Source organism: Orycteropus afer, unplaced genomic scaffold (assembly GCF_000298275.1).
Source record: "Orycteropus afer afer isolate SDZICR_OR568_19922 unplaced genomic scaffold, OryAfe1.0 scaffold00182, whole genome shotgun sequence".
Classification (NCBI taxonomy): Eukaryota; Metazoa; Chordata; class Mammalia; order Tubulidentata; family Orycteropodidae; genus Orycteropus; species Orycteropus afer.
This window is the reverse complement of record NW_006921769.1, coordinates 623,678-637,163: the sequence shown is the minus strand read 5'-3', so window position 1 is coordinate 637,163 and position 13,486 is coordinate 623,678. Positions and strand designations below refer to the sequence as shown.

At 37.3% G+C, this 13,486-nt stretch overlaps 1 protein-coding gene across 1 annotated transcript in view; it reads right to left on the bottom strand.

The window, feature by feature from the left end:
• Positions 1 to 13,486, bottom strand: part of LAMA2 (laminin subunit alpha 2) — a gene marked incomplete at its 5' end in the record, with an annotated part of 713,189 nt that overhangs the window by 83,449 nt on the left and 616,254 nt on the right. Inside the window, 4 exons of the mRNA XM_007947384.2 lie at positions 2,694 to 2,848; positions 5,041 to 5,046; positions 7,509 to 7,691; positions 10,471 to 10,587. Of these exons, the coding sequence (XP_007945575.1) occupies positions 2,694 to 2,848; positions 5,041 to 5,046; positions 7,509 to 7,691; positions 10,471 to 10,587 (461 nt within the window). The remainder of the gene's footprint in view (positions 1 to 2,693; positions 2,849 to 5,040; positions 5,047 to 7,508; positions 7,692 to 10,470; positions 10,588 to 13,486) is intronic.

The following is a 13,486-nucleotide window of genomic DNA, read 5'->3' as shown; positions in this document are numbered from 1 at the left end:
GGCATATGTGTAGATTTCTTTACAGGGAAGAAATAATTAAAATGTCCAGATTTCCTCATTTGATGACTGAGCCAGAAAATATGGCTAAAAGTGTGATTCACAAAGAATATTTACTACTACTGCTTCTTCAAAGTTAATATTGCAAAATACAGGAGTGGTGTATCAATCTCTTCCTTTCTCTTGCCACTGCCACAGCTATGGTTTAGCCTGTTATTAAATTTGCTTTCTTCTTTCTAGTTTCTCTCATCTATCCCACACACTACTTTGAGATTCATGTTTAAAACGCACAGCTCTGATTATACCACATTTCATGATCAATAATTTTCAGTTTCCGTGCCAATGAGGTTTATCCCTGATACAATTGTTGCTAAATGAAAGTATTTAACTTGTCGTTCAAGGCCTGACGAGAACTAGCCTCCAGTGACCTTTTCAGCTTCATGTTCAGTCTACCAATTTCTCTTGGCAAAGTAGACTGGTCTATCATGAACCAGACCTTGAAACTTCTTCACCTTTGCTCTCTTTCAGAATTCTTTCAGATACTCTCCCTCACCTCATCATATCCCCTCCCATCTCCCACTTCAAGGCCTGGCTCAAAGCCCTCCCTTAGGAAATCTTCCAGTACCTACTAGAGGCAATTTTTCTCAGTTTCTACAGTGCTTCTCATTTCACGTGTAATGTAGCACAATACTCTGCATTCTATTAGAGTTGTCTGCATACATGTCTTATTTCTTCTACTAGATTATAGACTTTGTGAGCAGAATTGCCACATTCATCTTGTGTACTTTATGGCAGACAGCCCCCAACAAATCAAAACTAGTCTCCATTGCGTTGATTCACAGACATGGTGACCCCATGCATGTCAGAGTAGAACTGTACTCCATAGGGTTTTTAATGCCTTGTTTTTCTATAGCAGTTAGCCAGACCTTTCTTCTGATGTACCTCTGGATTCAAACTTCCTACCTTTCAATGAGCAGCTGAGTACTTTAACTGTGCCACTGGGGATGTTTTTTCTACACTGCCTAAATCTTAGCTAAAACCACACACATTTTCATCTTATGCCTCACATATAATGATCACCTCTTACAGAGGTTACATGGTCCTCTTATTATTGTGCAGTGTTTGTCTTTTCTGACTTTATCATTGCTTCTTTTATTACAATCTTCTGAAACATCACCTTTACCAGACTTTTTGTAATTTTCTAAGTTTTTCTTCAGTCAGTCATAAATTCCTTTTCAAGGCTCACCTTGAAGTTATTATTGCCTTGGCCATGTTTAGAAATCTTAGATATGTATAAGAGAAAAAGGATAATATTGTCATTTGAGAATCATATTCTGCACCACTCTTTAAAAATCTAAACTGATGGATTTAAAAACAGTGTGTTTCTGGTCATCCTAGCTGACACCAAGATTATTAGGTCAACAGAAATGTTGAGACAGAAGACTTAGATTTCTAAAAATGTTTGCATTTAAGCCATATAACATAATATCTGATTTTTTTTTCTAAAGTCATCAAAGGATGATTTTAATAGGTTATATAAAATTTCACAGTGACATTTAACACATCTTTCTTGATTCATCAGGAAATGAAAGTTTTACTTTCTAGAAAATTCTGTTTCTATCTTAATAGTCTTCTAATGGAATTAATAAAGAGCAAAATTTGAGACAAAATGTTCCTTATTCCTTCTGCATGATTAAAAAATACGTATATGCTGTTTTTAGCCAAACTGTTTTTTTTTGTTGTTGCTTATACAATGACAAAAAGATATATATGTATATATGTATACACATACCCACACACACACACCCATTACAAAAAAAAACAAAAACCCAAACTCACTGCCGTTGAGTAGATTATAGTGACCTCTCCTTAGGTTTCCAAAGAGATATCACTATGGAAGTAGATGATACCTTCTTTCCAAGGTGTGGCTGGTGGGTTTGAACCGCCAACCTTCTGGTTAGCAGTCAAATACCTTAGGCATACACACCCATATATCCTTCAATAATTATAGTTAAAAAAACAATGTTTTTTTAGTATATAATAATAAGGTTTTCATATCCATCACAGCCCTTGGCTTGTGCATAAATAACAAATTGACTTCGTAGGCTCTGTGACCTTCAGCGAAGGCTCTAAGTATGGTCTTGTATCTGTGTGGATACCACTATGGGCCATATGCAAGTGTTACTAGTCTGAAAACCAATCTAGCTGCCACCATAAAAAGGTTTAGAAAAGTTTTTTGTACCACTATGTTCAAGCAAGAGAGCTCTGGTAGCATAGTGCCTAAAGCTTGACTGCTAACCAGAAGGCTGGTGGTTCAAATCACCAGCCACTCCTCGGAAGGAAGGTTGGGCAATCTACTTCTGTAGTGATACTGCCTCAGAAACCCAAGTAGGGGTCGCTATGAGTCAGGGCCAACTCGACAGCACATAACAACAACAACAACAATAACATGTTCAAGCAATAATAAAATACACAGAATTTCCATTTCTAAAACAATAAATGATGATTATTCTTCTCATGAGATGTCTATTGAAATTTCTGAAATAAATAATCTAACTTTTTTTCTCTCTGTATTGTTTCAAGTTAAACAAAAAGAACCAGAGATCCATCAACAGGGTTCCTTGGGGGAAGGCATTTCTACTTGAACTACCAACAATTGCATTTAGTAACTGATACTGAAAATAAGAAAAACTTACAGAATTGGCTTGTTTCCTTGCTTGGTTTATCAGCTCCTTTATCTCAGAAATGTTTTTCTTCAGGTTATCCTCAAGTTCCTTGATGGGTTTGATTTTGTCTATTAGTCGATCAGCTTCTTGTTCAAGACTTTTCACAGTTGTATCTGCATCTGCAACTGCATCGAACAAAATTAACACAGACACAGACACAGATGAAGACAGACGGACATGAGCAATTAGAATATAGTGTGCTCTACTAAACAATAGAAGGCATTTCATAATTTCCAAATAACAAAGCAGGGCCATGGCTGCCAAAGCAAAGTCTGGAATGGCTAATGGGAATATTTTAATTGGGATTCAAGCAGGCTGGAAGAAATGTTAGAGAAATAGGGTCAACAGTTTGGCTTTATGATTAAGGTGGAGATTAGCATCAAAACTTAATAATATGATGAATTTAATTCAGTGCTTAAATTTCTAGCTTCAGCCAAAAAGCTGCACTTTATAGAACTTCAGTCATAGAATTCAGAAAATGGAAGAGTCTTTAAAATGTCACCTAGTCTTTCCAAGTTAGAACTATATTTAAATGAGGATTCTTATACAAAATTGATTTTCCTCTCTTTTCACACTGAAAGAGGAGAGATATCAAAATGTCTTTTAGAAAACATTCCAATGTTGAATAACACTTGGACTTGGGGCTTATGTCATACTTTAATTAAATCATGCTGCAGTTCAATATCATTTTGAAGAATAGTTGATTATTCTTTTCTAGATATTAGGTTGAATCATATCAAATTCCTTTTGTAGATCAAGAAAAGGTCAAAAATTGGTCTAAAATACTTGAAGGTTATGACTGATCTATAGACTTTCAGCAAGTGCGTTTTTCATAGGAGGGCACATGACACATGGAAAGCCAATTATTCTATCTGTAGGCTGCTGGTGGTTTTATACAAACTATGCCATTTATGATCTGATCGAGCATGTAATGTTCTGCCTCCTGTCACTGTGACCCTGATGAAAAAGTTAAACTGCTCACAGTCCAAGGCTACATGCCCTACTAGACTATGAATGTTCTCTTCTCTGGCTGACATTGAGCCATTGAGAACTATCTTCAAGACTAATAAAGAGCAAAATTTGAGACAAAAGGTTCCTTATTCCTTCTGCATGATTAAAAAATATGTATATGTATTAATATGTATATGTATAAATCAAATGTGTTCAAAGGAAGTGAATTACTATTTTTAAACTAGGTTTTGAAGTAGGTGTTTTGAACTCATGTTCATAAATATGTTATATTGTTCGTCATGTTTAAAAAGAACATAGGTCTATTATTAACTTTAATTAATAGAGTGGCTAGATCAAGAACTGAGTATTTTCTTCCTGAAATGTATGATATCATAGTAAGAACTCTTCTTAAAAATTATCTAGATACTCAACATAAACACAGGTGCCACTTTTATGTGCTTTTAATAAATCACTTGTCCATTTTCTTTCTTCTTTTAATTTTCCAGTATAAAGTATAATTTTCTACAAACCATTCTAGAATTGGGGAAAATGATTTCAATTTAGATTCATGATAAAGATAAAAAGAATTAAGCAAAGACAATTTAGGCTTAGGCAAGTAACAAATCCTTTTCTTCTAAAGCTCCCGGAAGTTGTTTCAAATGCTTCAAAATAGAATCTAGATGCTGCATTTCCTACCCGGCCCCCCACCCCTCACCACCCCATATCTTCTAGAGCAGTTTAAGTCATATGGAAATTATCTTCCTGAATTTTTGATAAGTATGTAATCTGTAAGATTGAGTCTTATGCTTTCTTGTTGGGTAATTTTTAAAAAATAACTTGCTGAAATTTTCCATAATTATTTGGCAGTATAGATTTTTTAATCACCTTTAGTGATTAATTTAGATAGCAATGTTTGTCTCAAAAACTGTCCATAATGTTCAGGTTTGAAGATTTATTAGCATAGAGCTTATACTCTCTTATAATGTGTTAAATTCCCTCCTTCTTGAGTTATATCTTCTTTTGAACTTTGTCTATTTGTGTTTTATTTTTCTTGATTAAGCCTGCTAATCTTTTGTTATTTTTATATTCCTAAAGATTCAACTCTTGAGTTTAATTATCAAAGTCTATGATTTTATGTCTTCTAATTAATTAGTATTTCCTTTCATTTTATTTTTTTAAAATAAATTTTATTTTTTCCAACTCATTGGATTGATTGCCTAAATTGCCTTAATTGTAACACTGAGAAGAATAGGTATGTAATGTTTAAAGCAATATCAAAACATGATAACATGCAAAGCTAAAGCTTTTTGCAATAGGCAATCAAGCATAAAAATTACTAAAAATATGCAAGTAAACATATACATACTGATTTCTGCAGGTAATTTCACAGGGAAGTAAAACAAAAAAGAAATTAGAAAATTAATAAGGAAATATTATATACATATATATTATAAACTAGTGACTACCAAAAATGATACTTTCCACAATAGGTACTAATTACAGTTGTAGCCCATTTTAAGACAAACAAATGCTATCAAATGAAGGTGCACAAAAACATGTCACTTAGCAACGCACTTCTCAAATTCAAAGGAGCTTTATCATAATGTTCTAATAAGACAGAAAACAGACTGAATTTAATTAACATTTACAAATAATTTTTTCTCTTGATAGAGAGTGGAACCAAACAAGTCAGAGATAATACTATGAAAGGCCACTATCAGTTGATTATCGATCAGAAGTTGACTGAAATGTAATCTTAAAGTATAAAATAAATAAAACAGATAGTGACATTTACTTTAAAATTTTATTTCCATTAATTTTCTGGGAAAATACTGTGATTAGGCATACATTAGAATCAGTTATCCTAGTGTATTCTTTCTAGTCAAAGATTACACACCAGTTATTCTTATGCAATCTTTGACCTATAGGGAGAAGCTCAGAGCTCACATATGAAAAACAACAACAACAACACGCACATTTGTATCTCTTCTTCCTTGAAGAAATGTCGAGGAATGAAATGATTGTATCTCCAGCTCTGAATGTGTATTATATGTGGCTGCACTCTTTCTTGCTCCTAAAGGAGTCATGCAGGAGCTCTGGTAGCATAGTGCCTAAGGCACTTGACTGCTAACCAGAAGGCTGGCGGTTCAAATCCACCAGCCAGCCACTCCTTGGAAGTAACGTTGGGCAATCCTACTTCTGTAGTGATACTGCCTCGGAAACCCAAGGAGGGGTCGCTATGAGTCAGGGCTGACTCGACGGCACATAACAACAACAACAAAGGAGTAATGCTAACTATTTCATAGCATTTTTAGCATTTTATTTGAGTTTTGGGTGCTGAAATCAAACTCTGCTTCCCAAACAGCATCTGAACTCATAGCTTATGATGTCAATGTTGTTGTTGTTATGTCCCGTTGAGTCGGACCCGACTCATAGCAACCCCTCCTTGGGTTTCCGAGGCTGTATCATTATGGAAGTAGATTGCCCAATCTTCCTTCCAAGGAGTGACTGGTGAGTTTGAACCACCAGCCTTCTGGTTAGCAGGCAAGTGCCTTAGGCACTATGCTAGTAATATTATTTTTGTATTACATTTTATAAATATTCTGATACCCTATTAAAATGTTTGTATATAAAGAGGGCTAGTCTCTTGAGGGGAGCTCTGGTAGCATAGTGGCTAAGACACTTGCCTGCTAACCAGACGGCTGGTGGTTCAAACCCACCAGCCACTCCTCGGAAGGAAGGTTGGGCAATCCTACTTCCGTAGTGATACTGCCTCGGAAACCCAAGGAGGGGTCGCTATGAGTCGGGGCCGACTCGACGGTACATAACAACAACAACAACAAAGTCTCTTGAGAGTGGCAAGTACAGAAAACCACATGCTTCCTTTGGTGAAACAGTATATCAAGGCAATGTTTTATCATTTGCTAGGAGGACGTAATACTTTTAAAATCCTAATGTCTATCTACTGAATTTAACTAATAATTTGAATTATCACTACATTAAGCTCTCCCACATTTTCTCTGAATTTATTTTCAAAAGATCCTTATTAAGTCACTATGAGTTTATTTATAAACTAGATAAATCTGTCATTTTTGTTACCTGGAAACATTAAATAATAGAAACCTGCATAATAAAATGGGAGCTCTGGTGGTGCAATACCTAAGGCATTTAAAACATTTTAACGCATTTCAGTTTGCTACCACTTTCAATGAAAAGAGGTCTGGTGGAGCAGTGGGTAAGCCCTAGGCTTTTAATTGAAAGGTCAGAGGTTTGAATCCACCAGCTGCTCCACACTGAAGAAGACCTGATGACCCCTGTAAAGCCAGCCTGATGAAGAAGGCTGGCTGACCCCTGTAAAGATTATAGCCTGAGGAACCCTGTGGGGCAGTTCTACCCTGTCATGTCGAGTCCCTAGAACTCTGAATCAACTCAACAGCATAACAATACCACACTTTTAATACCCTGTTATAATACTCTTGCTTATGAGTATTCTCCCTAACCTCTATGTGGCATGAAACTTCACAAGCTCTGAGGATATAATTCCTCAAAGTACAGCTGTATATTCAAATATACCAAACATCATGCAGGCCCTAAAGATTCTGAATTTTCTTTAGATGGAACAATATTTAGGTGAAAAATGCACTGGGGATAAGCGGGGAGGCTTGGATTATAGTGTTGGATCTGCAGGACACTCGATTCCTGAGCTCAGTCCATGAGACAGAGGAGATTACACCTGCACAAGGGTCTTCTCCAGCGCCACCATTTATGACTCTAGAATACTTCCTTTCTGGGAAGAAATAAATGACCTAATCAAAGTGAAAAAGGAGTTCTTACTGTTCTTGAGAGGATCTTTTACCACAGCATTTGTTTTGGCTACGCTGTCCGCTAGTTTATTGTAATTTTCCTTCAGGCCATCAAGGTTCTGCTGGAGGTCTTTAATCTGTGCCAGTACATCTTTTGCTGTGTCGTTGGCTTGTCTTGCTTTGTCCTTCACAGCTTGCAGTTTCCCGGCTGTATCTGTCAGTAGAACAGTATATGAGAAACAAAACAAAGAGTCTGGGGTTAGTGGCTGAATCCATGCTTGTCAAAGCAAGGCTGAGGCTGGCTGACCTAAGGGACACATTTACAAAGGAAAAGGCTGAACTCTGCCTCATTCTATTGTAGGAAATGAAGTAAATTTTTAGCTAAATTTAATTTTCTAATGGACTTTTGCCATGAATACCTGGTTAGTTCTTAAAATAGCAAAGTAATTATTTTAAATTCTCATTGTATAAGGGCATATTATGATTTATAGCTGAACATATTAAAGTTGTTGTTGTTGTTATGTGCCGTCGAGTCAGCCCCGACTCATAGCGACCCCTCCTTGGGTTTTCGAGGCAGTATCAGTACGGAAGTAGGATTGCCCAAACTTCCTTCCGAGGAGTGGCTGGCGGGTTTGAACCACCAGCTGTCTGGTTAGCAGGCAAGTGTCTTAGCCAGTATGCTACCAGAGCTCCCTAACCTATTATTATGTTGTTGTTGTTGTTTTGCCGTCGAGTCGGCCCTGACTCATAGCGACCCCTCCTTGGGTTTTCGAGGCAGTATCAGTACGGAAGTAGGATTGCCCAAACTTCCTTCCGAGGAGTGGCTGGCGGGTTTGAACCACCAGCTGTCTGGTTAGCAGGCAAGTGTCTTAGCCAGTATGCTACCAGAGCTCCCTAACCTATTGCCATCAAATCAATTCTGATTCATAGCAACCCTGCAATGGAACTGTGGCAAAAGGTCCAAAAATCTGTAATTTTTGTGGAATCAGGATGCCACATTTTTCTCCCACAGAGTGGCTAGTGGGTTCAAACTGGTGACTTTTCGGTTTGCATCTGAGCTCTTAACCACTGCACCACCAGGGCTCCTCATGAGCCATAAACCTTCCTCAAGAGTCGACTTAAAATTTAACCTGCACTACTGGTAGCATAATGTCTAAGGCACTTGACTGCTAACCAGAAGACTGGTGGTTCAAACCCACCATCCACTCCTTGGAAGGAAGGTTGGGCAATCTACTTCCATAGTGATATAGCCTCGGAAACCCAAGGAGGGATTGCTATGAGTTGGGTCCAACTCAAGGGCATGTACAAAAACAACAACACTGGGGGAAAGGAGGAGGAGAAAGTTCTTCAATTTTAGGATAAAGAGACTTTGTTGGGTATTTTTCCACATGTGTTAAACCAAAAATCCAAACTCTCTGCTGTTGAGTTGGATCCAGGAGTGGCTGGTGGGTTTGAACCACCAGCCTTCTGGTTAGTAGTCAAATGCCTTTGGCATTATGCCACCAGATTAGTGCCACCATATTTCTCTTCAGCATTGGAGATTTTCTATACAGTTCATTAATTCCTACTGAACAGGTGACATGAAAATCCAGATTGTTACTCAGGTTTTTTAATATTTTAAAAAATGTAAAACCCACTTAGATTTTAATATTTCCTCTGTTGTATAAATGTATGCATGTATCTCCTTGATTATAATCTATATAAATATAAACCGCATATTGCATATATAGATGCCCACTATGATGTATAGCTTTCTGGTTAAGACTACAAGCTCTGCAGGGTTCAAATATCGTTTATAACATTTTAACAATGGCCTTGAAAATCCTATGTCTCAGTTTATTATCCCTAAAGCGAGGGTAATACTGCCATCTACCTTGTAGGATTAGTATGTGGATTACATGAAATTGCTAGCATATTGAATAAGCACTTAATAAATGTTAGCAACTCTTGTTATTATGGTAACATGCTAGCAAAATTTGAAAATAGTATATCTAAAGAATATGTGCTTTCAGGAACTCATACCAAGCAATAACTTCAAGTAATACTAATTGGTAGAAAGATATCACAGACATGGCTTAACCATTAATGTTTATGAAAGTTAAGATGTTTAATGAAATGAACTTTGCCAGGACAGAGATGCTGAAAGGAAGTTGGTCCTCACCTGTGACTACAGGTACTGTGTTAAAGTGGCACTTTCTTGCAGTATAGCAACATGTTAGAAAATAGCGTCTCTGTGATTTAATTATTTTTCACTAAAACAAGGTTTTGTGGGCTGAAATGTGAAAAACAATATACTAATATGATGGCTATATATTTGCTTTTAAAACCTGTTTCCACAGATGCCAGGTAAGATGACTGTATGAGTTTCCTAGGACTGCCATAACAAAGTACTGCTAACTGAGGGTCTCATAGGAAGAATGCTTATTGTCTCCCAGTTCTGAGACTAGATTCTGAAATCAGGGTGTGGGCACTGCCACAGTCTATCTGAAGGCTTTAGGGAAAGTTCTCTTCTCACCTCTCCTAGCTTCTGGTAGCTCCAGATGTTGCTTGGCTTGCAGCTGAGCATGATTTCAGCTTTGTTTCACTCTTCAAGTAACCATCATGTCTCTGTGCCTGTGTTTCTTACCTTTTCTTTTCTTTTTCTTTTTTTTTAAGAATGACACTCATATTGGATTTGGATCAATCCACTCCAGTATGTCCACATGTTAACTTACAGCATCTTCAAAGACCCTACATCCAAACGAGGTTATGTTCACAGATAGTAGGGGTTGGGACTTCTATCTGTCTATCTGTCTGTCTATCTATCTCTCTCTATATATATATTTGGGACACAATTCAATCTGTAATAAGTAACAAAAAATAGCAGATAAGTAAGAAAATATCTAATTTCTTGACATCAGTACAAGTAAAATGTTAGACAAAATAGTAAAAGTTACAACCTTCTTCAGAAACTCAAGTCAACCAACAAAGTTTGCAGAGTTCTGAATACTTACCATTTGGAATAGCTGATAACTTTCCTAAAGTGTCATTCAAAGCTTTTAGGAGATCTCCATTTCTGACATCAGCATTTTCTATCCTGTTTGTCAAGCTATTCAGATGATCATCATTTTCTGCAAACAAACAAACAAAAAAATCATAAAACAATATATTAATTTTTAATCATCTCTGAGGTTGCATTTGAGTACACAATTTCAGGTTAGTTTTAAAACAAGTTAGTAAAAAACAAGGAAATTGATTTTAATTCATTGCAGTGATTAGCACTTAGACATAATTATACATCAAATCATAATATAAAATATGTGCTTATGTGATCATTTGACACTTCAACATGTTCAACAATTATGCTTTCTTTTTGGTATCTGATCTTTAACTGACTTGACCTGGGGTGTTCTGGAGAGAAACAAGTTCACAAAAAGCAATCTTTACTTGCATTTGTAATGATATTCCCTTGATAGCACTTCCCTTAATGTCATTTATTTTAAAAAAATATTATTGCCGAAACGGATCATTGGATTATTTTTTCAAATCTCATTGAGATATGGTTGTTAAGCAAAGTCTTCCCACTTCAGTACAAATAATTTATTTTCACAGGCTGAAACAATTCAGTCATGGCCAACAGAAACAAAGGTAGCCTACACATTGCATAGCAATCAAATATACTCCAAGTTAGATTTTGACCTAAGTATGAAACAGTCAGTGTTGCCATGCTCAAATATGGCAGCTGGCACAAAGACACACATTCAAAGCACTGAAGTTAGCTGCCAGCTATGAGCAGGGCCTTGTTTCTGTCAACCATGATTGAACTGTTTCAAACAAGTTCAAAGCTCTGTTTGAAACATATAAAAATCAAAGAAATGGAAAAACAACATTTATCACATTTGTGGGAAAAAAAAAATTCATTTTTCCTCATGGAGAAAACAGTATTTCTACAAATTGCCTTCACACAGACTTTATATTACTTTGCATACTTTTTTTCCCCCCACTACTTCATCATACTTCCTTAAACATTCAAGACTATCATTTATTAGAGATAATATTAGTGAAAAATTTCAGCTTCTTTCTCCTAGTCTTTAACATTTTTCTCAACTTTAGGTAAGTTATATTGTAATATTAGCTACAAAGTTTGGAGCTTGACTCTAACAATAAAGAGTAAACATTATGAGATCATTTAGAGGAAAGATAATAAGTATCCAGTCTGCTGATGTAAGAATGCAAGTTTAGCGATCTTACTTGGAGGTGCACCAGAATTGCAACTGCATCTTAAGATTGGAAGGGAGTTCATTTGTCTTCTTTTTCTTAAATCATTAGTGAACAGTAGAATTGAAACAAAATTCTGTTCTTCCCACAATAATTTTTAACTGCCCTGACTGAATAAAGCAGGTCATTTCTTGAATATATTTAAAATAGTTATTATCCCATATTTGTTCCCTCGAGATAAGCATGCTAAATGTCTTCATTAGCGCCACAGAGAAGCACAATTTAAATAAAAGGTGGGGTCTCCAAATGAAGAGCAGAATGGATCAAGGCCAGTGACCAGACAGTGCCAGATCCTACTGGACTGGCCTGGCCAGCATCTAGTGATAACAATGGCCAGCGGCTACTGAGTGTGTGCTATGTGCCAAGTTTAGATGGATTATTTTACTTAATCCTCAGCACAACATTTATGATGTATGCACAAATAATCCCATTACCATTGAGTCCTCTGACCCCTGGTGACCCATGTATGTCAGAGTAGAAGTGCACACCACAGAGCTTTCTGTGGTGTTTGCTGATTATCACAAGGTTGGTAGTTTAGACCCACCCACCAGCTACTCCCTGGGAGAAAAGACCTGGTAATCTACTCCCTCTCCCATGCATTTGTCAGCTTGCTGTACTGTGGTGGCTTGAGTGTTGCTGTGAGGCTAGAGGCTATGCCACTGGTATTTAAAATATCTGCAGGGTCACTGTGGTAGTTCAGTTGGTATGTCAACTTGGCTGGGCCTGGTTAAGTAGCTGGGCAGCTGGATGTAGTATTCCCCATTATGAGAGTGGTAATCAACTCCATGGTGGAATCTACTGTGAGACGCTGAGTAGCTGCCTTAGGAAATGTGGTCTAAAGCAGAAGCCTTGGGGAATGGTCTCTAGCCTTGTGGCATGCTTGGACCCTGCATGTAGCTGTCATTGTTCAGCAGCCTGCCATTCTCTGCTGACTTTGAGACTTTCAATGGACTTAAATTAATGGCCTGCCATGTGGTTTGGTAACTGTGCCTTTTTATATGTCGACCTTGGGCTTGTTTGCCTCAGGAACCAGTGGCTGTCTGAGTAAAGAGATGGCTCTAGCTTCAGTGGGCCGGGAGCAAGAGGCAGAGCTGAAGCCCAAGGTCGAGGGGTTTTCACACAGCCTCTAGAGCCTGGCACTTTGAACTTGGATGTTAAGCTTCCAAATTGTAAGAATAAACTCCTGTTTGTTAAGGCCATCCCATTTGTGGTATATTCCTGTCAGAGAAACACTAGGTAACCAGAACAGTCACCCATGGTGGACACGTTTCAGTGGAGCTTCCAGACAGACAGATTGGAAAGAAGGAAGGGGCCATCCACTTCTCAAAGAATTGGCCAGTGAAAACCTTATGGATAGCAGTGAAACAGTGTTTGATATATTACTGGGAAACTATGAATAGCCCTGGAACATTGTCTAATACAGTACTGGAAGATGACCCCTCAGGTTGGAAGGCCCTCAAAATATGACTGGGGAAGAGTTGTCTTCTCACAATAGAGTCAACCTTAATGATGTAGATGGAATAATGCTTTCAGGACCTCCATTTGCTGATGTGGCAGTTCTCAAGATGAGAAGAAACAGCTGCAAACATCCATTAACAGAACATAGAATGCATGAAGCATGACTCTAGGAAAATTGGAAGTTGTCAAAAATGAAATGGAATGCATAAAGATCAATATCTAATTGTGTGGTTATGTTTTTGTGCCAACTTGGCTGGGCCTGGTTGAGTGGCTAGGCAGCTGGATGTAGTATTC